This window comes from Felis catus, chromosome B1 (assembly GCF_018350175.1).
Source record: "Felis catus isolate Fca126 chromosome B1, F.catus_Fca126_mat1.0, whole genome shotgun sequence".
Taxonomy (NCBI): domain Eukaryota; kingdom Metazoa; phylum Chordata; class Mammalia; order Carnivora; family Felidae; genus Felis; species Felis catus.
This window is the reverse complement of record NC_058371.1, coordinates 50,987,521-51,010,538: the sequence shown is the minus strand read 5'-3', so window position 1 is coordinate 51,010,538 and position 23,018 is coordinate 50,987,521. Positions and strand designations below refer to the sequence as shown.

Sequence of the window (23,018 nt, the reverse complement as noted above, 5' to 3'; positions counted from 1 at the left end):
TTGAACTCATGGGGCTCTGCAGGGCCAGGAGCATTTCCAGTACCAAAAGAACTTAAAAAGGCAGTCCCTTACCAGCAATTACTTCCTGACTTCAGGGACAAAACATCAATGGAACCAATCCAGAAAAAGTGTTTTCATTGTCCAGGCCTTCTTATTGTAAAACCAAAACAAGGCAGTTGGTGCTTACCTTTCCCTTCAAGACTCAGGGATTAGCAGATTTATAGATACTGATCATAAACCAAACTGTATTTCTACAAAACAGTAGAGTTAATCTATCCCTTCCTGCCTTAAATCTTGGTGCTTGCTTCTTTTTCCTACTAATAAAAGTCCTTTGTGTCTTGCCGCCCCCCACCCACCCAGAATAGGGCACTTTTGTATGCATTAAAAATCTATTCAGGCAGATACTCTTTCTCTGCAATGATTTTTTTTTTTACTTTTTTTTTTAATATGAAATTTATTGACAAATTGGTTTCCCTACAACACCCAGTGCTCATCCCAGCAGGTGCTCTCCTCAATACCCTTCACCCACCCTCCCCTCCCTCCCACCCTCCATCAACCTTCAGTTTGTTCTCAGTTTTAAAGAGTCTCTTACGGGGCGCCTGGGTGGCGCAGTCAGTTAAGCGTCCGACTTCAGCCAGGTCACGATCTCGCGGTCCGGGAGTTCGAGCCCCGCATCAGGCTCTGGGCTGATGGCTCAGAGCCTGGAGCCTGTTTCCGATTCTGTGTCTCCCTCTCTCTCTGCCCCTCCCCCGTTCATGCTCTGTCTCTCTCTGTCCCAAAAATAAATAAACGTTGAAAAAAAAAATTTTAAAGAGTCTCTTACAGTTTGGCTCCCTCCCTCTCTAACCCTTTTTTTTTGTCCTTCCCTTCCCCCATGGTCTTCCATTAAGTTTCTCAGGATCCACACAGGAGTGAAAACATATGGTATCTGTCTTTCTCTGTGTGACTTATTTCACTTGGATGGAACACTCTCCAGTTCCATCCATGTTGCTACAAAAGGCCATATTTCATTCTTTCTCATTGCCACGTAGTATTCCATTGTGTATATAAACCACAATTTCTTTATCCATTCATCAGTTGATGGACATTTAGGCTCTTTCCATAATTTGGCTATTGTTGAAAGTGCCGCTATAAACATTGGGGTACAAGTGTCCCTATGCATCAGCACTCCTGTATCCTTTGGGTAAATTCCTAGCAGTGCTATTGCTGGGTCATAGGGTAGATCTATTTTTAATCTTTTGAGAAACCTCCACACTGTTTTCCAGAGCGGCTGCACCAGTTTGCATTCCCACCAACAGTCTGCAATGATTTTCTTAATGGCATTGGAGAACCTATCTGCTGCCTCTTGGTCTGTAGAAGTTGCTTCTCCAGTTATCTTGACATTTTAAACCCAAACCTCTTTCTAAAATTATCAAACCATCCTTTTCTGGCATTACATTCTCCACCTTTAGATCCTTCACCATCTTTCTGCTTTAAGTTTAATGACTTCACTTTTTCTCGAATCATATTTGAATCTAATGGGAGGCCTTTCTTACAGCCAAAACTGCCTTTTCAATATGAGATAAATAGGTATTTCACAAAAAGTGCAAGATTTTTGTACCTGCTGGCTTCACACCTTTCTTTTTCTTTTTTTTACAGTGGTCCTAACACTGGACACATTCATCTTGAAATGATGGACAACCTCAGCTATAGACCTCAATCTATGGCACATATGAAGCGATTCAACTTTTTCTTGTGATGTCATGACTTTTCTCTGCTTCTTGGGAGCACTTCCAGCATCACCAGCGGCACTTTGTAGGAGTCCTGTGGTGTTATTCAAGGCTTATGGTATTGCACTAAACATGATGAAAAATACGCAAGAACCATGAGAGATCACTCTTAACCAGGATATGCAATTTAAAAAACAGATGAGTTGTTCATGTAGAGATGATAAGTATCAAGTGGCATTTTAAGCGGATACTCCCAACCCTTGAGCTCACCACAATGCCAACAGGAGGTTGCTACAAAATTATGACAATTGTACAGTATTACTATAGTTAATTTTATTCAGTTATGATCTAATACTGCATCTTTATGCTTGTTTACATTTCTCTCAACTGCAAATGGCATCATGCATGGCCCATTAAGTGTGTGTCCAAGTTTTGATAAAGTATAACTTTTCAAAATAGAATTGTCTGTATTTTATGGTAGTAAATGATAAAAACAGACTAGTATCTACATATATTTTATACATATTCATGACATACCTTTTTCTTAATTTCTCCAATATTTCCAGGCAACGTCATTCATCTGTAAGTCCTTTCAAATTTTCACAAATCTCGAAAAAACTTTCCAATAAATTTATTGAAAACAATCCACATATAAGTGGACCCACGCAGTTCAAATCTATATTATTCAAGCGTCAACTGTACTCTCTACAAAGGATTTGTATCTGTTCTTAGCTAATGTGTCATTTAAAAGGGCCACTTAGGGGTGCCTGGGTGGCTCAGTCAGTTGAGCGTCTGACTGTGGCTCAGGGCATGATCTTGCAGTTCTTGAGTTCGAGCCCCGTGTCAGGCTCTGTGCTGACAGCTCAGAGCCTGAAACCTGCTTCGGGTTCTGTGTCTCCCTCTCTCTGCCCCTTCCCCACTCATGCTGTCTCTCTCTGTCTCTCAAAGATGAATAAATGTTAAAAAAAGAAAAAAAAATTTTTTAAATCTTCCCCTCTTTAAAAAAAAGGGGGGGCCACTTAAATTCTTAATACCCAGGGAAAGAAAATATTCTAAAACTATGAAGATAACTGCATTTGGGAAAGATACACAAAGGTATAGGCTTTTTATGATTATCATCAATTAAAGGCAGTGTGTGTTCACACAAGTACTGGGCAGAGAGAAGACAGCCTCCTAAATGGTATCTCTGCTTCTTTTCTTACCATCAGAGCCAAAGTGATTGTTTTAAAAAATGAGTCATATTATCTCATTTCTTTGCCCAAAATCCTCTAAAGGCTTCCCATAACATGCAAAATAAAAGTCAAAGTCCCCACAGTAACCACAAGGCCCTTCATGATTTAACTCCTTCTTAATCTCTGACCTCAGCTCCTCTTCCTCCCCTCTTTGCTTATTACACTCCAGCATATGGACCTTGTGTCTCACGCACTCCTGCCTCAGGGACTCTGCACTTGTATTCCTTCTGCCTAGAATGGTTTTTCCACAGATCTCTGTATAACAACCCCCTTACCTCTTTAAGAGCTTTGTTTAAATATTACTTCATTGATGCCTTCCTGGACTATCATTTTATTTTTTTTTATTAAAACAATTTTTAATGTGTTTTTTTTAGGGTGGGGAGGGGTAGAGAGAGGGAGACAGAGGATCCCAAGCAGGCTCCATGCTGAAAGCAGAGATCCGGATGTGGGGCTTGAGCTCACGTGCTATAAGATCATGACCTGAGCAGAAGTTGGAGGCTTAACCGACTAAGCCACCCAGGTGTCCCTTGACTATCATTTTAAATTGCAAGCCCTCACCCCAATCCCAACCTGGCATTCCCTATTCTCTTCCCCTGCTTTATATAAATCCACAGCACTTATCACAATCTGATATTCTGTACCACATACTTTAGATATTTATCTTATTTTTTACCTTATCAACTCTTTGAGGGGAGATATTTTTCCTGTTTCCTGCTGCAATAAACAACTTGATAAATAAGTGAATAAATTATCTGAGTCCTAGACTTAGTTCTACCATTAACTAGTAGCCTGACTCCAGGAAAGTCCCTTAATCTCTCTAGGCCTCAGTTTTCTCATCTCAGAGCTAAATACAAAGAATAAGTAACATAATATATCTAAAAATACATTAAAGTATAAAAATTACTATTCAATATAAAAGTTAGTTTATAACTGACTAGTTATAAGTGGTGGTGTTTTTACAGTCACTTCATTGCTAGGTAGAATAAAAATGTTCTACATGGAAGGAAAAAAAACAGGGACAAAACTTTTAGTCCACGGGCACCTGGATGGCTCAGTCAGTTAAGCACCCAACTTCGGATCAGGTCATTATCTCTCATGGTCCATTATTCCATGTCGGGCTCTGTACTGACAGCTCAGAGCCTGAACCCTGCTTCAGATTCTGCATCTCCCTCTCTCTCTGCCCCTTCCCGCCCCCCCCCCCACCAACGCTTTGGCTTTCTCTCTCTCTCAAAAAGAAACATTAAAAAATTAAAAAAAAAAAAAAAGACTTTCAGTCCAGTTACGAATGCATCAATAGCAACTGAGAAGCTATTTGTCATTTAGCCGGTACACCTGCCCACCTATTTATTATGTGTCACTGAAGACCCATGTATTGGCACCAGGATTAAAGCACATATGATTTGCTTGGGAATCCAGCTCTTACTTTTACAGGTGGTTTGAAAGCAAGGCCAATGCTGAACCCATGCGTATGGGGCCTTCTCCATCTTATGGTCATGCTAGTGCACATTTCTACAACAAAGCTGTTAAGGGGAGGCCTGGCCAAAGGACGTACTTGCCAAACATGAGCTCTTCGGCCAAAAGGAATGCTAAGAAGCAGTTCCTATGCATTCCTGACAGTTCATTTGATACACAGGTTGTTTTCACTCTAAGCTCCTAGTATCATCATATTCCTGAATTTTCCCAGGTGACCTTCCCCAAACCTTCCTCCTTCTTAATGTTCCCTATGAGGTGAATACAAACTCTTCCACTCCTCTCAATGCAAATGTCAATGCCACCTGGACAACTTTTATGGTAAGGAAAGGGAAGGCTGGTGGCAAAGAGGGTGACAAGAAATTCCCCCAAGTACTAAATGAATGCATGAGTGTTAGAAGCAAGATGAATGCCAGGCTTCCACAGGGGATTCATCTTGACCTAAGTGACAATATGATGGAAACTAAGAAACTGGGAAAGGACCATCACAGAAAGACATTTGAGATTCAAATGACTGCAAGAGGGGGTTTCAGGGGAGTCCAGAGATATGGCCAAAAAACTTTATTTTCCCACAAAACAGACGGCACTGATTCCCACTAAGTAAGCTTGATTCTGGAAAGCCACATCTGAAAGTGTTTTCTTTTTCTTTTTCTTTTTTAATGTTTATTTATTTTTGAGACAGAGAGAGACAGAGCATGAACGGGGGAGGGTCAAAGAGAGAGAGGGAGACACAGAATCTGAAGCAGGCTCCAGGCTCCAAGCTGTCACCACAGAGCCCGAGGTGGGGCTCGAACTCACGGACCGTGAGATCATGACCTGAGCCGAAGTCGGACGTTCAACCGACTGAGCCACCCAGGCGCCCCTGAAAGTGTTTTCAATCATCTTTTTTTTTTAACGTTTATTTATTTTTGAGACACAGAGAAAGACAGAGGGCAAACGGGGGAGGGGCAGAGAGAGTGAGACTGACAGACAGACAGACAGAATCAGAAGCAGACTCCAGGCTCTGAGCTATCAGCACAGAGCCCGATGTGGGACTTGAACCCATGAACCATGAGATCATGACCTGAGCTGAAGTCAGACACTTAACTGACTGAGCCACCCAGGTGCCCCTCAATCATCTTAAAGTAAGTATATTTTTAAAATATCTTTTTGAGTTCATTCACGGTAAGGCCTATCATGAACTATCATTAATCGTCACCATATTATCATGAGTCCTGGCATCCCAGCTGGGACTTGGAAGAATCTATGGTCAGACTTGTACCAGAAAGATAGCCATCTGGCAAGCACCACCTTTGGTCCCAATGTGATTGGTCTTGACCAACTATAATCCTTTGTCTAAATCCTGGGGTACCAATGACATAAGAGGAAGATGAAAGGTGTTCCGTGTAGTAACTCCTGGTATATAAGGACACCTGGGATGTTGCTGACACTTACACACAAGAATTCATGAAAAGTTCACAGGGGCTCTTTCATCATCATTCACGCTATTTTGGCCAAAGGCAGGCAAAGCTAAACGATCATTTCTCAGTGTGAACCAAACATGTTGCTTCAACAGAATCCCACTTCTTAGGGTTTGGTGATAACATTCCAGTTATTTCTGAAAAAACAGATCTGGCATTTCTGATTTTTAATGCCTTAAAAAGAAAACTGTATGTTGTACTAGGCCTAAGAAATTTCATTCATAGGAATTATTTTACTCTTATTTATTTATACACAGAATCATTACAAAAGGAATATTTGAGACAACTCACCAAAAAAAAATTTATATATACATAAGATAATAAATAATAAAGATAAAATGAGATTAAAAAAATAAGTGAGTCAGTAGACAGTTCCCAAAATACTTGGTAGTGAAAACTGCAGATAGTCCTACCTGTTCTATCTGTGAAAACTGGAAGGCAGAGACAAGGGAAAAGCACTCTGAAAAATATGTCTTCTGCTACCCTCAAATGCATTCACAATATTAAGCCAAAGCATGAAAAAGCGCTGCAGGTGAGATAGCTCAGCTGTTAGTCTTCACAGTGGGCAGCATTCCTGAGGAGGCTTTGTCATTTCCTGGCTGCTTATCCATTCTCATCATTCCAATATTTTCACAGCATTCCACATCTAGAAACAAGATGGCCCCCTCTCTGGAGTTGGCTTTTTCATCCTGGGTTGCTGAGGCTCAGGACTAGAACCCACAAGGCAACATGTCCCCTGGTCACAAGACCTGGGTGAGAACAGCAGAGAAGATGGCTGCTTCCCCAGATCCAGCCTTGCCGGAGACATACCTTCTGCCACCTGACTATGTATGTGTCTGCTACTTTGTTTTGCCCAAATCTGTTGAGGCAATCTGTCTATTGTGATTGCATTTTCAAGTTTAGCCAAATGGTCACAAATTTCAATAATTTGGTTAAATGCCCAAGTCGAAAATGGTCATTCAGTCAAATTAAAGAGGTTTCCATCATTTGTTAAATCACTTTTGACTTAAGCAACTGTATTTATATATGCTTCTAACTCATGAATATACTTTTAACCCATGTTCAGATCCATGGAGCAAAGTGATAGATAAGGTGGGGGGGGGGGGGGAATGACACTTCTTTCTTAATCAAACTGGATGTCAAGATAACCAAGTAGTTAATAAAAGGGCTAGTTCATAAGTAAAAGGAAATGTTAGAATTAAAATAGCACCATCCTATAGCCTTGGATAAAATAATGGACCTAGGCAATGATCATTAAGGGCTGCTAATTTAATGATTCAGTTATTAAATGCCTCCTGAATGGCTTACACACCCCACCTATGGATTCTGATCAGGACTCTAACTCCCAATTTTTAGGAAGTACAGAGGACTGACAAATATGGCCATTCAATCTAGACTGAAGGAGATAGTGCAGAATAATTACCTAATTTATTCAACAAATAAATTACAAGGAAAAAGAGAGAGATGAACTTACAGGTTAAAAGAGACTAAATATTGATATCAACCAATTACAATGTATGGACTCATTTGGATCTTGACTCAAACAAATGGTTTGAAAAACATTTATGAGACAATAGTGGAAATATGGACTCATGGCATACTTGATGATATTAAATAATTGTATTTTTTTGGTGTGATAATGGCATTATGGTATGTTTTCTAGACAGCTGCTCTTTTTAGAGATATGTACCCAAATATTCATGGATAAAGTGAGATGATATGTAGGACACCTGGGTGGTTCAGTCAGTTGAGGGTCTGACTCTTGATTTCAGCTCAGGTCATAATGTCTCACATTTGTGGAATTGAGCCCTGCATAGGGCTCCACACTGAGCGTGAAGCCTGCTTGAGATTATTTTTCTCCCTCTCCATCTGCCCTTCCCCAGCTCATGCTCTCTCTCTCTTTCTATAAAATAAAATAAAATAAAATAAAATAAAATAAAATAAAATAAAATAAAATAAAATAAAATAAACAAAATTAAATTTAAAAAATTAGATGATATGTGAGATTTGCTTTGAAATAACCTGAGATGGTGGAGAGCAACTGAGAATTTACATGGAAAACACTCAGCCCTAACTGATAACCTGAAGCTGAATAAGGGAGGCTTCCTTATATCAGTTTATTTTTAGTATGTTTGAAATTTTTCACAATAAAAAACTAAAAGGTAAATATTTTTTTAAATCCATTAAAGAAATAATATTGATAGAAAATTCCTTATAAGATAACCAGTCTATTGATTGTTTTAGATGCATTACAAGTAATTTATGGGTTAAGCCAGAGAAGCATACTGTGCAACCCGTCACAGTGTGTGGCCTAAATATTCCCTGGTGTGTGTCAGCAGTCCAAAGAAAAGAGCAGTGTGACCAACAGCTCACAAATCTCCTCATGCTGCTCACCCTAAAGGGTTAGCAGTAGTACTGTTGACTGTCTTACATTACAGTGTTCTCCTTATACCTACCCTTAAAAGAAATTTCTTTCTGGTTCTAGAATCAGGAAATTTTAAGATTCCCCCAAGCATGAAGATTTTCAATATCATTAAGTAAAACGTTGAAACCCATCACCACTTCACACATCGGGATGGCTATGGACAAACAAAATAACAAGTGTTGGCAGGGAGGTGAAGAAATTGGAATCCTTGTGCTTTGCCAGTGGGACTGTAAAATGGCTCAACCATTGTAGAAAATGGGTTGGCAGTTCCTCAAAAAGTACAACAGAGGATTACCATTTGATCCAGCAATTTCACTTCTAGGTATACTCATTAAAAGACTTGAAAGTAGGGTCTTCAAGAGATATTGGCACTTCCATGTTCATACCAGTATTATTCACAATAGCCAAAAGGTGGAAGCAACCCAAGTGTCCTTTGATAGATGAATGGATAAACAAAATGTGGTATATATATTTGGTGGAATACTACTCAGCCTTAGAAAAGGAAGGAAATTCTGGGGCACCTGAATTCTGGGGCTTAGATGGTTAAGCATCCAACTTTGGCTCAGGTCATGATCTCACAGTTCATGAGTTCAAGCCCCTCACTGGGTGAGCTCGAACCCCACCTCAGGCTCCATGCTGACAGTGCAGAGCCTGCTTGGATTCTCTTTCCCTCCCTCTCTCTCCCCCTCCCCCTGCCCCTTGCTCACTCGCACTCTCTCTCTCTCTCAAAAATAAATAAAAATAAATAAATTCCAATACACATCACAACATGGATGAACCCTGAAGACAGTATGCCAAGTGAAATAAGCCAGTCACAAAAGAATAAATATTGAATGATTCCACTTATTGGAGATATCTAGAGTAGTGAAACTCACAGAGACAGAGAGTAGAATGAGGGTTGCTGGGGCTTGGTGGAGACAGAATGGAGAATAATTATTTAAGGTATACAGAATTTTAGTTGGGAAGATGAAAAAGTTCAGGAGATGGATGGTGGTGATGGTTGCACAGCCATGCAAATGTACTTAATGCCACTGAACTTTACATTTAAAGATGGTTAAAACGGCAAATTTTATATTATGTGTTTTACCACAATTTTTAAAAACGGAAACCAATCATACAACTAATTGGTCTTCACAATGCTGCTAGAAAATATAGAGCCAAATCTGTGGCCAACTTTAACAAATTATATTGTATCATGGCACGTACTATTTGTATTTCATTTCTCATATTTTTCTTTGGTCTAACATTTAGCTAATTCTAAAGTATGCAATTTTTCCATGTCTTGTATCTATTTTAATTTTCCTTTATTTTGCTTTATAACAAGGCCAAAGATAAATGATTGGGAAGAGTAAGAGCAAGAGAGAATACATTAGCTGTCTTATATCATCTGCAACATGGGGCTCAGTATTTTTCTTAAAAATGCTAGTTGAGCTAAACTGAATAACGATTAACTTCAGTTTTTGTCATTCTCCATATCTACATTTTTCTTCTAAAAAAGCTAAATCACAGAGAAGCAGTAGATACATAATTGTTTCTCTAGCACATCCTCTTGAGCATATTTTTTCGGTAGAAATTTAAGAAATTACTGCCATATAGGTAAAATAAATTCTATAAATCTTCTTCATTTTCAAAAGTTTACAAAAAGTTGGTCAATTGGATGGTCACTATATACTAGCAAGAACAGTGAAATAATTAGCCACAACTGATCAACTCAATAGGTGAGGCCAAAAGAGAAATCATGGCATTTTCTGAGAGCTCTGTGTTGATTCATAAGGAAGCAACCAGTCTCATTTAGACCCATAATGAGAGTGGCCTACTAGAAAGTTTTAACAAGGGCTGGTCAGTACTGGGCCAGTATTAGTTGAGTTCTCCACTAATGCAATCTGTTATCCTTCAAAATCCCTGAGTTACAGGGCTCATCAGGTATTATGCAAGAGAGATTATGGATCAAATGGAACTGACTAATGTTGGGGTCAATCGCCTGAGGCCTGGATCACAGCGCATTCTGGCTGAGGAGAGCAGGTGGCCTCCCGGGGAACACTGCACAGGCTGTCCTATGAGCAGCAGTGCCTGAGATCTGTCCCATCTGTCCCCCATACCCTAAATGCCTTGAGGCATTAGCTCATGACATTCTGAAAACAACCCTGTGAGGCAGACATTCTTCACCTCATTTTACAGATGAGGAATGGGGCTTAGAGCAGGTAAGGTACTTGTCTAGAGTCATGTACCAAGGTTTATCTGACTGCAAAGGCCTCTGTGAGTTCAGAATTATTTATAGACTCCTCCACAACTTTCGTGTGTGTGGTGGGAGGTGGGGGGTAGAGCTTATTTTTTGGTTCTCACATGCATTCCAAATGATTGAGGTTGGTGGATACACGATTATCAAACATTACTGGATTTGGATTTACTCCTTTCTACAATGGGTTCAGTTCCATTCTCTAAGCACAAAAATCCCCACCCACACTCCAGCTTCCCTATTCTAAATATATCCTCCTCTCACACCCTCCCCGCCCCCAGGATACCCTCTCCAACTCCACACCTCTGCTCTTCCGGACTGGGACCAGGTGTGCTGTGCCATAACAAGCAATGTCATACAATCCAAATGGGATTTTCAGGGAGGTCTCTTCCCCTCTCCCTGTATTATCCGACCTCTCCACGCTCAAAAAGGAAATAAAAATTGAGAACATCACACACACACACAAAAGATAAATAAAATAAAATATATCTTAAAACATGTCCCTAAATGACCAATTATTGTCCCTTGAAGGTGCTTCAGATTATCATGGGAGGAAGGCCTATTTTTGTTTCCCCAAGTGCCTCATCACTTAAGAAGTTTGCACCAGTTAGCAGCCTGCTGTTCTAACAGTCTTGTGAATTTAGATTGTTTAGTTAATTATAAACACATTTCAAAGTCATTCTTTCTGGCCTTTTTCCTAGAATGAGTGACTGCCACTCTACAGCTCACAGAATGGTCTTCAATGGTTTTCAGTCAAGGTTCAGGGAGAAATATGCCACACCGGGATTTGATTATTTACCAACATAATGTTGGATTCAAGCCAATGAGCCACCAATATATTTTCCTTTGAAGTCTGACATATTGCCTGCTGCTTTCAATGCTGTTTTCTTGGCTAGCAGACAAAATAACTGTGGCTGTTTCAAAATTCACCTCCAATTGAAGTCAGGGGGAAAAAATGTCTTATGATTGGTTCATCTTACAGACATGGATCTCATTCTCCTTTGGAGTGCTTCAAGGTGAGTCACTTGGACTGGGGTGCATCTGTGGCCCTAAAACAGTCACTAGCCCTTGCTCTGGAATCAGCCCTTCCACACACCTATTTGAGAAACAGTCTGGTAAATTCTTGGCACCTTGGCTATAAACAGAGATAAACAAGGTCATCAGCACATTTTCATGATGTCTTGGATTGTCTTTTGCTCCCTCTCATTTGAGAAGCCCTAAGAGAACCTGACAAAGAAAACATGTTTGAGATTACAGAGCCATTGCTGTCAGGATACTGAGAGCCTAAAAACCCACCCTAAGAATTCATGGAGATACTTCTAGTGTTGTCACTGATATCAATTCCTATACATTAAGATTCCTTGCTACAGAACCTTACCTTTCTGCAGACAGGCTTGGTGTGGGTTTCTAAATGATAGGATCAAAGAATTTCTTGCTAGAAGGAATTTTTTCAAAAGGGTTTAACATTCTGAAATAAAGTAAATGCTCACTAATTGAGAAGAAAGACTCTTATATGCTATTTAGTCCCATTTTCCAATTTGTTAGGAATGACCACTCTATCATTTAAATACCTCTAGTGGTGGAGAACTCACCACCCTACGTTATTGGATACTATAAGTACAATATTAAAATTGCAAAGGCATTAACCTGTGATGATCAATTCTCCATCTCTTATGAAAGAGCTATGAACCTGGTTTTATAAATATGAATTAGCTTTTAATTTCAAGTCATTCAGAAAGATACAACAATATTTACTGAGGAAAATCTTGGAAGTTAGTGAAATTACTGGTGCTGATACTACATCATATATAATATAGTATAGTCTGCATTGTTTTTTCACTTGTTTACTTCATTTTATATATCTAAGTTCAATTTCAACTTGACTCAATGTGTATTTATTACTCTTGGCACAATATTTTACAATATACACTCTTGTTACAGGGTGACATTATATCCCAATTGCCTGAAACCCTTCAGGTTTGTACCTCATTATCTAATGTAATTTTTAACAGCACCCTTTCACTCTCAAAAGTATACTACTTTGGATGACAAATTTTATGGCACAGTACTGTATTTTAAAGTTTTTAAAAGTTGTATTTCATTTTTTTAAGTTGTACTAAAAACCTTCGCAAATTCACACATCTTCCCAACCCCCAGCTTCTCTGCATTTTCCTCAATTAATAAGTTTTTATTTTATTTGAAAATGATAAATCTTCTTGACTATATATTTAATAAAATGAATAGTTGTTCTGTGCTTTATTTTTTTTTTTTGTTCTGTGCTTTAAAAAAAAAAAAAACACCACAGAATGGCTGGAGCCTCTGTGCTCTCTGCATGGATGGAGTGGCTCACTGCCAATGGGATGTCACTTTCATTAAGTTATTGAGAGCTGGAGAGAACCTTTCTAAGTCAGGCACAGCATGCTGGCAAATGTAATGTGGATGTGTCCTCATGCCCGAGAAAGCATTCCCTCCACTTGACCAGATTTCTTTCATCTTTGGGTGCCTCAGTTTCTCTGTCTCTAACAGAGCACAATAATGCCCACTTCACAGGGCTGTTGTAGGATTAAAGGGATGATAGCCATAGGGCACTGTCAGCCACCGGGAACAAAGGCATGAAGTAATTGCAAAATGTTCGGTTCTGCTTCTCCAGCTTGTGGAAAAAGGGCTCCCACTGACTTGAAAGACAGCATCATACACAGACGAGGAGAAGCCCACTGGGAGAGCAGAGCCTATTACCTTCATTATCATTGTCCTAAAGTACAGAGGAGAGAAAGAGCAACAAAGAAGCTTAAGAACTGTGGCCACACAAAAACAAGACGAGGACTAACAAATGGGCTACGAAAGAAAATCTGAAAAAATAAACATCTTAGCTTAAAAATAATCTGTGAAGATTACATGCCAGAAACTAAGGAACACCTATATATTCTTTGGTCACATGACACAATGACGCACTTGTGTATTTTTTACAATGGAGCGTACCCTGTCCTTTATACTTCCTTACATTATCCACTCTAAATGCCTAATGGCAGTTCAACGACCACTTTCAGAGTGGATTTAATTCAAAAGTTCCTATGTAGATAGCATTCTGTAAAGCATCTTCAAATGATTAACCAATAGATAATAAAATTGCAACTGGCAATACTATTTTGTCATAAAATATTAACACCTCCAAGGCTGAAGAGTAAGTTGGGACAACTAGAAAGTGCCACTGGTGTTTGGTGAGGTCACAGTCAAGTAGATGTAAGACATTCCCCTGTATATTAACACATGCTACTAAAATCAAATGGGTAAAAGTGATAAGTAGTAGGAGATGTCATTCCAAGCAGTATTTTCCCAGCAAAAGCTATATGTCAAGAGTCCTTCAGCACACTCTGGGAATGCATAGAAATTCACAAATCAATTTGCTAAATTGGCTTGGCTGGAAATCGTGCATTTGTGCATGGATCCAGCTGAAAGCCATTTCTGAATCTACCAGACTTGCCCATGGCTTCTTCAACCAGTGCTAAGAGTCAGGGGACATCATAAGAAGAGCGTGGGCTTCAGGGTTAGTTACACTTGGACTCTAATTCTCCCTCCGCTATCTCACTGGCTGAGTGACTTCGGGTAAGTCACATGAACTCTCTGAGAAGAGGATTACATACTCATACCAGGCTTGCAAGGTGCCAGGAGGATTAAATGTCCAACATATGTCAAAGAGCCAAGTGCTATATACTTGCTTTAACCTTTTCAGTAGAGCTATAAACAACCCAGAATGAGAGAAGCCCACCCCAAAAGCCATCTGCTCCTTCTCTTCACTGCAGGCCAGGTGGACAAGTGATATAAAATGAGAACAGTTTTTAAAACATTAATATAAAATGCTTGCACCTACTTAACCCAAATAGGGCCTTAATTTAAGCATCTGGAAGAGTCAAACTGAAGTTCTAATAATGTAAACATTCTTAGATGTCAAAAGATATTCTAGTTTACAATCTGTATATTTTTGCACTTGCAGAAATGATACACGATTCACCTCTTAAAACCACACACCTTGGCCACTCACAGCGGGTTTCCTGAGGACTGCCTACCGCCAGATGAGCCTTGGGTCTTGAATATGTAAGATGGAGAAGCAAAGGCAAGTGTCTCAGAGCAGTCAATTCTCATCCTATTGGTGAAAAATGCTAAAGCTTGGAAAGGGAAAGGTGCTTGCCCAAAGCCAAGCAATGAAGGCCACAGGTTAGGATTTTTAGGAAAGCCACTACAAACCAAAACTGTGACAAATTATAATAATAATCTCATCACAGAGCTTTATTCACTGATATTTCCAATTCTGTGGCCAAACAACATCCATACCTGCCTGGTGCTGGGTCTGTCCCTTGGGAAGGAAGCTCTCCTCTAATAGCAAAACAGAGGAAACCCTGCTAAGATAGGTTAGCCTTATTTTATATTGCCCAATATGACATGGAACTGAGTGTCTAACATGTCTGGGGGGTGAAAAATCTGAAATACAAAAAAAAATAAATAAATAAAAATAACCCATTGCACACTGATATGACATTTGCTGTCCCCTGGTAACTGTCCCCTGATAGTTTCAAACCTACAACTCCAGAAAAATGGCACTGTGTGAGCATAAGTACACAGAAGAAAAGTAACAAAGCAAATATTCAGCACACATTTTTAGAGTGTCCATTATGCTTTTTTCTATAAAAATCAAACTCTCTGTTTAAATTTCTGAGCATAATAACTTCTAACCACTGATAAGTACATTTTAAAGGGTGCTAGCCCATATGGAGCAAGATTTACAAAGACCCAGGCAGAATTAGTTCCCTATTTCATAACTCTCCAACCGTTAATCATTATTGATTACTAATTCTGGTTCCATCTCTGTGAATAAGTCAATACTTTATGCTGAATAGGCTAATTTAGAGGTGGGTGATCCTGAAGCTAATTTGCAACTCAAGGAGAACTCCATGCCTTAAAGCAGCTCTACATCAAAAGCCTTACAGAAGAGGATCATCAAGACCAGGGTGGAATGGGAGCTAGAAGAAGGCATAAAATCAGGGACTTCAGGTTTTTAGGATGGGAAAGATCATAAAACCTGTCTAAGGGCTGAGGGGAAGGATCCAGAAGCTACAAGAAAACGAAAATTCAGGGGACAGAGGTAGTGACCCCAGAGAGGGTGATAAGGGATGGACCCCAGGGCATTGCTGGAGGGAAGAGTGAGGGGGGAAGGCAAAAACAAGAGGAAAGAGGACATCAGCAAGAAAAGGGAAGGAGGGAGAAAAGGAGGAAGGTAGGCAAAGAAAGTGCCAAGTGTAGGGACATTTTAAGGGAAGTTTAGGTGACATTAAATATGGAGGTAAGGGACAATGAATTAAAAAGGACCTCATCACCAAAAGGTTTGGAAGCTAACAGGGAAGTTCTGCTCAACCACATAATTGTATATGGTAAATATATACTCAGAGATTAGATTATATTCTGTTTAAAACATTTTAATTAACTTCTTTTCTAAGGAATATGCTGAATTCATAATGGAGGAGAAAGAGATTATTCAATTAGATTGATTTTTGTGGAATAACAACTCAAAACTACTTGAATCCCAGCCTTTGACAAAGTTACGTATCAATGTGGCGGGTGCGGGGAGCCTTCAAGGAAAGAAAAACTCAAACTGTAAATTATCAGGTTAATTCACAGTGTGGACATAAGAAACAGCAAAGACACAGTTTGATATTTGGTTTGCAAAGTGAGAAAAGAAAGCATATTAAATTCTATAGAATAATCTTTTCTGATCCCAGAAATACTAGGAACTCAATAGGTTTTTTTTTTTTTTTTTTTTTGGCTCCAATGACTTGTAAATATCTACAAGAGCCCAGATTTTGAAGCCCTGAGGACACTTGCTAAAACTCAGAAATTTGGCACTAGTCATTACACACAATTTGGGTTTTCTTTCAGAGTTGATATCTTACCAAATACAGCCATCTGTGTTCCCTCTGGGAAAGGTTCAACTGTTCTATTGCCATTGACATGATGTTTGGCTAGAAAAAAAAAAAAAAGAGGGAGAGAAGGAAAGAAAGAAATACAAGTTAAGTGTAAAGTTCCACACACATACTAACACATGTCATTAAATGTGTCAAAGAGTCTATTTCTCATTTTTAGTTAGAAGTGGCACCAAAGCTTACCCTTTTTAAGAGAGCTCCAATTATTTTGTTTTTAGTCTCAGTGACTGAAGAGCCTAGAAATGATCTAGTTTGAGCGTGTGGCTTTACAAAGAAGGGTGCCAGGGCCCGAGCTCAGGCAGAGCCATACAGCTAGTGGCCACAGAGCCAGCCCAGCCCCAAAGCTCCCGACTCCTAGCCACAGGGCCCCACTGCACCAGGCCAGGTCCTAAAGAACAAGGAAGATCCGGGTTCCAGGGAAAATTGGGGAGGCTTCGTCTGAAGACTCTTGATGATCACAATATTGACCCAGTCAAGGAAGTGAGCCGTGAAGACAGCAGGATAACATCAGGGCCAATTTTCAAAAAAATAGAATAGCAGAACACATCACTGCACTACAATTCAAGTACTATTTCCAGGAGCCACAGACACTTGGCTTCTTAAAGACAAGATGGATGTCCCAGTGCTTCTTACTACCTACCCTTCATCCACCCTGGTTCCCTCCACCAATCATCCTTCCCACCCTGTGCATATCAAGGACTTAGAAATAAAATGTGACCAGGTATTGGTTTTCCAGCATTAACTTATTCTCAAAACCTCCCAAAATGCAGTCAGGTAGAGAAAATCTGAGTATGTCCAGCTAGGATATTTTTAAAATATCCTCAGCAATTTTTCCATGTGGGCATTTATGTTGAAAATATATAAGAATGGCTCAGAAGCTTTGACACCGCATCACATAGCACATATATTTTGATTTCATGGGTCACATTAGATTTATGGAGCACTGGCAAGGGCTTAGCACCACAGCTAGGCTCTGAGGGGACTGGGGAGAGTAAGACACGGCCCTCTTGGAGAGTATAATTATCTTCAAGAGGTATAAATGTCAAACTTTACCAGAAAGCTTACAATTATGTGCTAAGTCTTGGAATGGAGACTAAAGGTACTGTAAAAGTTCATGGCAGAGGAACAGCAAGCTGGGAAGTGGGAGCCAGCAACCTGGAGGAATTATAACTAGTGCAGAATCTTAAAGGAGAGGCAGGGTTTGGAAAGGCAGAGGGTGAGGAAGCACCTTGAATGAAAGCCAGGAGTGTGGATGTAACCAAGGCATCATCCAGGGCAAGAATAAAGTCTAGCCTGGGCATTGCCGAGGTGATATGTTGGGAGGCAGTGGCAAAGAAGGACAGATTGGTAGGCAGGGACCAGGTCATGGAAGGTCTTGAGAACCCCATCTAAGCTCAAAGGAACCCAAGGCAGGCCCTGCAGCACACTGCAAGTCTTTTGGAATCTGGAGGCTCAGCCAAGTTTAGACAATCCCTTCAGCATACCATCAATTCAGGGGCTCTCACTGGTTCCTAAGTAATGGTGGCACTATCCTAGGAACAGAAAACCTGGAGGAAGGGAAGAGGCTAGCCCAAGTCCCAGGTAGCCATGGGACCTTGTCAAGCACTCATTAATATTAGCAGCCATTGGTTGCTAAATCCAAAGAAGTGTGATGAGGCTTGATGTCGAGGTCAGAGTTCTGTTCTATGGTCAGCTCCCCACAGTCCCTGCCAGCGGTTCTAAAAGTGTTTGCCTTTACACAAATCAAGAGTTTTAAACCCATTCAAACTCTTTAATCCACTCATCTCACGCATAAGAAACTCTCACTCTAAAGAAACATGGGGGGGGGGGGGGGGGAAGGTGACACACGTAGCAATATTTATTACTTACAATAATGAAATCTTAAAATCAACTTAATATCTAAAAGTACTAAAATTGCTTAGAAAATTGTAATTTGTGATTTATCAAAAGCATGGAAAAAAACCATGGAATATTATGCAACATATTTTATTTTTTTAATGTTTATTTTTGAGAGAGAGAGACAGAGTGTGAACAGGAGGAGAGGCAGAGAGAGAGGGACACACAGAATCCAAAGCAGGCTCCAGGTTCTGAGCTGTCTGTCAGCACAGAGCCCAACGCAGGGCTTGAACTCACAAATGTGAGATCATGACCTGAGTCGAAGTCAGACACTTAATTGATCAAGCCACCCGGGTTGATGTAACATATTTTAAATACAGCATTTGAGAGTTATATAGAAATATATATAGAAATGTGAAAAAAATACTTGGGATAATGGTAATTGAATACAATCCTATTACAACACTGGAGGTAGATTATAATGACAACTAATTAAAATATGAATGCTTATAGGAAAAGAGAAATGCTCCTCTGGCAGAGAAACATACAAAAATAAAAATGACCAGGGTGATTATGCACGATATTTACCTTTAGTACTTTCCTTTGTTACTGTTAGATTCTTATTTTCTAAATGAAAATACGTTTGGAATTTTAAAAATCAATGAAATTATAGATTAAAATATTTTTTTTGCCACAGTAAGTACTTGGTTTCCCAGGACAAAGCTTATTTATAGCCAGTTGAAATGCTACACATTTACAATGAAAAGCGTACCCTATTTGACATCTCTTCTCAGACAGCTCAAAAGCACCTCCAACAAAAGATGACCTTCCACTCTAAACATGGTGCTCTTCCAGCATCCCCAACTCTGGGAATAAGACTGCCATTCTACTTTCTAGGCATCCTTGCCCATTCTCTAGCCCTCACTACCCACATCTAGTCTATCACCAAATCTAGTTAGTTTCACCTTCCAGACATCCAGAATCCTTCTACTTCTTCCCTTCACCATCCAAATTATTCCAATCCAAACTATTGTGGCCTCTTTGCCCAGACTCCTATGAATGCCTCTAGTTCATCTATGTCCCCTCTCCAATTCACTCTTCCCAGTGCAGTCACAATTACCTTTCAAAAAAGAAAGAAAAATTCTGATTGCATGACACAAACTCCCCAACCTTCTCCCACCTTCCATGGCTTCCCAATGCTCTTATGTTAAAGTGAAAACTCTAACATGGCCTTCAAGGACCCATGTGGTATGACCACCTCAGTCCCTCATTCCTTCTACCACAGTCATGTTGCTTTCCTGGGACCAAAGGCCTTCTTCTACAACACTCACCAGAGCTGCACCTCACATTTAATCATTACCTGGACAAGCAGACTATAAGCACAGGGAGGACAGGGCTCATAGCTCCTTTGGTTCACCATTTCTATAATTCTAGTCCAACAGGGACACAGCATAGGTGTTCAATAAATAGCTGTTACAATAATGAAGGAAGAAAGAAACAGTATAAAAAGAGAGACTAAAAAGTATTTCTTCAGCCATTATGAAAGCTTTATTATTTGCTATACTAATGATGTAGTTCTCTTTATACGTACATGTCCTTTACACAAAAATGATCATTGAAAATGGCCATTCAAAAATAGTTTACCCAGCCAGGTGGCCCAGAGTCCAAGGAAGTCCCCTCTGTTCTACTCTATAAATGTCTGCCCCTCTTCCCTCCCCATTCATCTTCTCTCATCTGACAAGGTGACAGTGCCGGTAGAGGCAGGAAGACTAGAAATGCTACTTGAACTGGAAAGGAAGGCGGAAGTTCATATGTAACTCTCGCCTCAATGCTAAGGTTCCTTTGGGCCCTGTCTTTTATTCTAGCACCTGAGGCCCAAAGATAACAGGGTCCATAAACCTGATTTTGAATTTTTTTTAATATTTATTTCTTTTTGAGAGAGAGTACAAGCAAGGGAGGGACAGAGAGAGAGAAAGAGAGAGAGAGACATACACAGAATTCGAAGCAGGCTCCAGGCTCCGAGCTATCAGCATGGAGCCTGACAGGGGGCTCAAACTCGCCAACTGTGAGATCATGACCCAAGCCAAAGTTGGACGCTCAACCGAGCCACCCAGGTGTCCCTGATTTTATATTTTCTTCTGAACTGCAGCTGAGTCAGTTACTAGACAGCAAAGACACAGCATCAGCCAAGAAGAGATAGCACAGTATCAGCAACTAAGGCCATTGGCTCTGAAGCAAGACTGCCTTGACTTTGAGCCTCAGTACTCCCACTTCCTAGCTGTTGGAATATGGCTTAGTTACTTAACCTCTTTGTGTCTCAGTTTCCTCATTTGTAAGAGTTTCCTCATTGTAAGTTTCCTTATTTGTACCTACCTTGTGGGCTGCTTTGAGAATTAAATTAGTTAATATATTTAAAGCACTTAGATCAGTGCCTGGCACTTGGTAAACACCTCTTAACTGTTACACTGGCATTATCATATGTGTGAACTTTATTTTTCACAAGATCCGAGTCAGGAATGACAAGTACATGACACGTGATGTACCTCGCCTCCATTTCCATGCTCATGGAAGACATCACCAATCAACCAAAGCATACTTTCTTGGTCCCCAAATGTGACCACAGAATCTTTTCTCAACCTAGCATCCCATAGATTCTCTTATTATTTAGATATATGTGTATGTATGATGAAATTCTTTTGTCATTCCTGGTCTAAGTGAATAAAACACAAAAATGGACCAAAAAAGAAGCCATTTTCCTTCTCGTTTCTATATGAAAAAATGCAGTTAAAAAAAAAAAAGATCCTTCGAAAATCTCCAAAATTCTATATACAGCTTTAGGGATAAAAGAACAGAGGGAAATCTGACTGCTACTTTCCATTCCATAATGCGAGAATGGTGAGTTCTTAAAAACCAAGCAATGGCAGTTCTACTCCTGGAAACCGAGGCTTAGCTCCCAAGGGCACTTTCCTATTGAAGCTCTGCTGAGGCAAGTATTTGGGGGACAAAGAACCAGAGATCCTTTAAACACATTAGATAGGTCAAATAAGATGGGGGGGAGACGGGCTAACTTGGGGACCTAATGAGCATTTTTTTTTTTTTTCCAAAATTGGTGGCACATGTCACCACGGAAACAATCACACTGACTAAAAAGAAAAGTCATTCATTGATTGGGTACTAACTATTGATTACCAGCAGAGCATGAAATGGAGACGGGAGAGGGTCACTGACAGGGACATCTGTTGCACAGCCACAGCAGGGTGGATGCTTCCAATCTGGCTAGATGGGCAGATGTCCCTGCCCCCACTCCATGGGGGCACGTTCCAAAGCCACATGCTCCAGGAAGACAACCTCTGCTGATGGCCATGACGTGTCCTCAGTCAAGGGTATATGAGGACAAGGAATAGATTTTCATTTATCTTGAAAGCCCAGTGCTTGTGGAACAGCGAGGTTAATTAGAGCAAGATTGGGTCAAAGTCAACTATCAGAGAGATTTTGAAGGGGATCTGGGGGACACGTTTAAAAGCTTCAGAAGATGATACTAACACAATTTTTTCTTTTGTTTTATGAATATCTAATGCACTTCAAACTTTGTGACTGTTTTCTTCCTTGAAAATAATACAATGAAACTGTTCAATAATATACCTGCGATAATACAAATTCAGACATAAACCAACAGTGATTAGCTCCATGTCTTGTGCTCAAAGCGAGAGAGCTAAAATTTGTATCTTCTGGGTGAGGGGGAGAGTGCAGAGACGAGAGGTAAATGGTAGGAAGTGGGGGATTGCAGGGTGGGCCCCCAGACCCTCCCTATCTCCTGTAGGGCCAATCCCCTCCAGTCTGGGTGACCATGGTTACACTCCCGAATTCGAGACTCCAGGAACTGTTTCTGCTATCCTGGGAGTCCTGGTCAGCTGCTGGACCCAGAACCATCCCAGGACTGGAACAGCCTTGTGTCCCAGTCACATTATTAATCCTGCAAACACCCAACCCATACTTGTCAAGTGTTACTATCAATCATTCATGCTGAGACAAAACCTATTGGTGATGATTAGCTTTAGCTGGGGCCCAGAGTAAGAGTACCTTTATTTCATTCATATGGTAATAAAAATCTGTCAAGCCCCAAAGCAATATATGGTCTCACATTCCCTCTCATTGTTTCTTTGTGGCTCTTTCGCCGGGTCACAAATTCCTGGGGTTCTCATGGTACAAGTCAGGCTGGAATTAAGCAGGGTTCATATTTGGCCCCCAAGTCCTAGCTTTGGACCAGCCTCTCCTGTCTCCAGTAAAGGGGCCCTGGATCACACTGACCGAGCATTCAGGGCCCTAGGTCCTGCGAAGCTGCCTTCTATAGCATTTTAAGGATGATCTGACAACTGTGACTGTTGGTTTTTAAAGAAAGAGGAGTTGGAGTCCTGAGGGTGTGCCTGTCACCAGGTCACTGAAATATAGGACAGGTGCACTAGAAAAAGAGAGGTAATGATGCTTCTAGTCACCTATGCCCAGAGGCACTGTGGTTCTGTATTGTTCCTATACATTGTGGTCCTTTACACTTGCTATAATTTTTAGCTATGGTGTTTTAAGGTGAAAGTCAAGCCAGAGTGGGTTTTGGCCCCAACAATGTACTCTGTATGTGAGGAGAGAAAGACTGGGAAGTGAGGTGGCAGTGGGAATGCTACTG

General features: G+C 40.3%; 1 protein-coding gene across 5 annotated transcripts in view; it reads right to left on the bottom strand.

Annotated features, from left to right (window-relative positions):
• MSRA (methionine sulfoxide reductase A) overlaps window positions 1-23,018 on the bottom strand; it is a 452,460-nt gene that overhangs the window by 257,184 nt on the left and 172,258 nt on the right. For 4 of the 5 annotated variants that reach the window (XM_045055625.1, XM_011281559.4, XM_045055627.1 and 1 more), the window contains exon 2: window positions 16,475-16,543. The exons of the other annotated variant lie outside the window; for it this stretch is intronic. In XM_045055625.1, coding sequence (XP_044911560.1) covers window positions 16,475-16,543 — 69 coding nt within the window. The remainder of the gene's footprint in view (window positions 1-16,474; window positions 16,544-23,018) is intronic. 5 annotated transcript variants of the gene reach the window in all.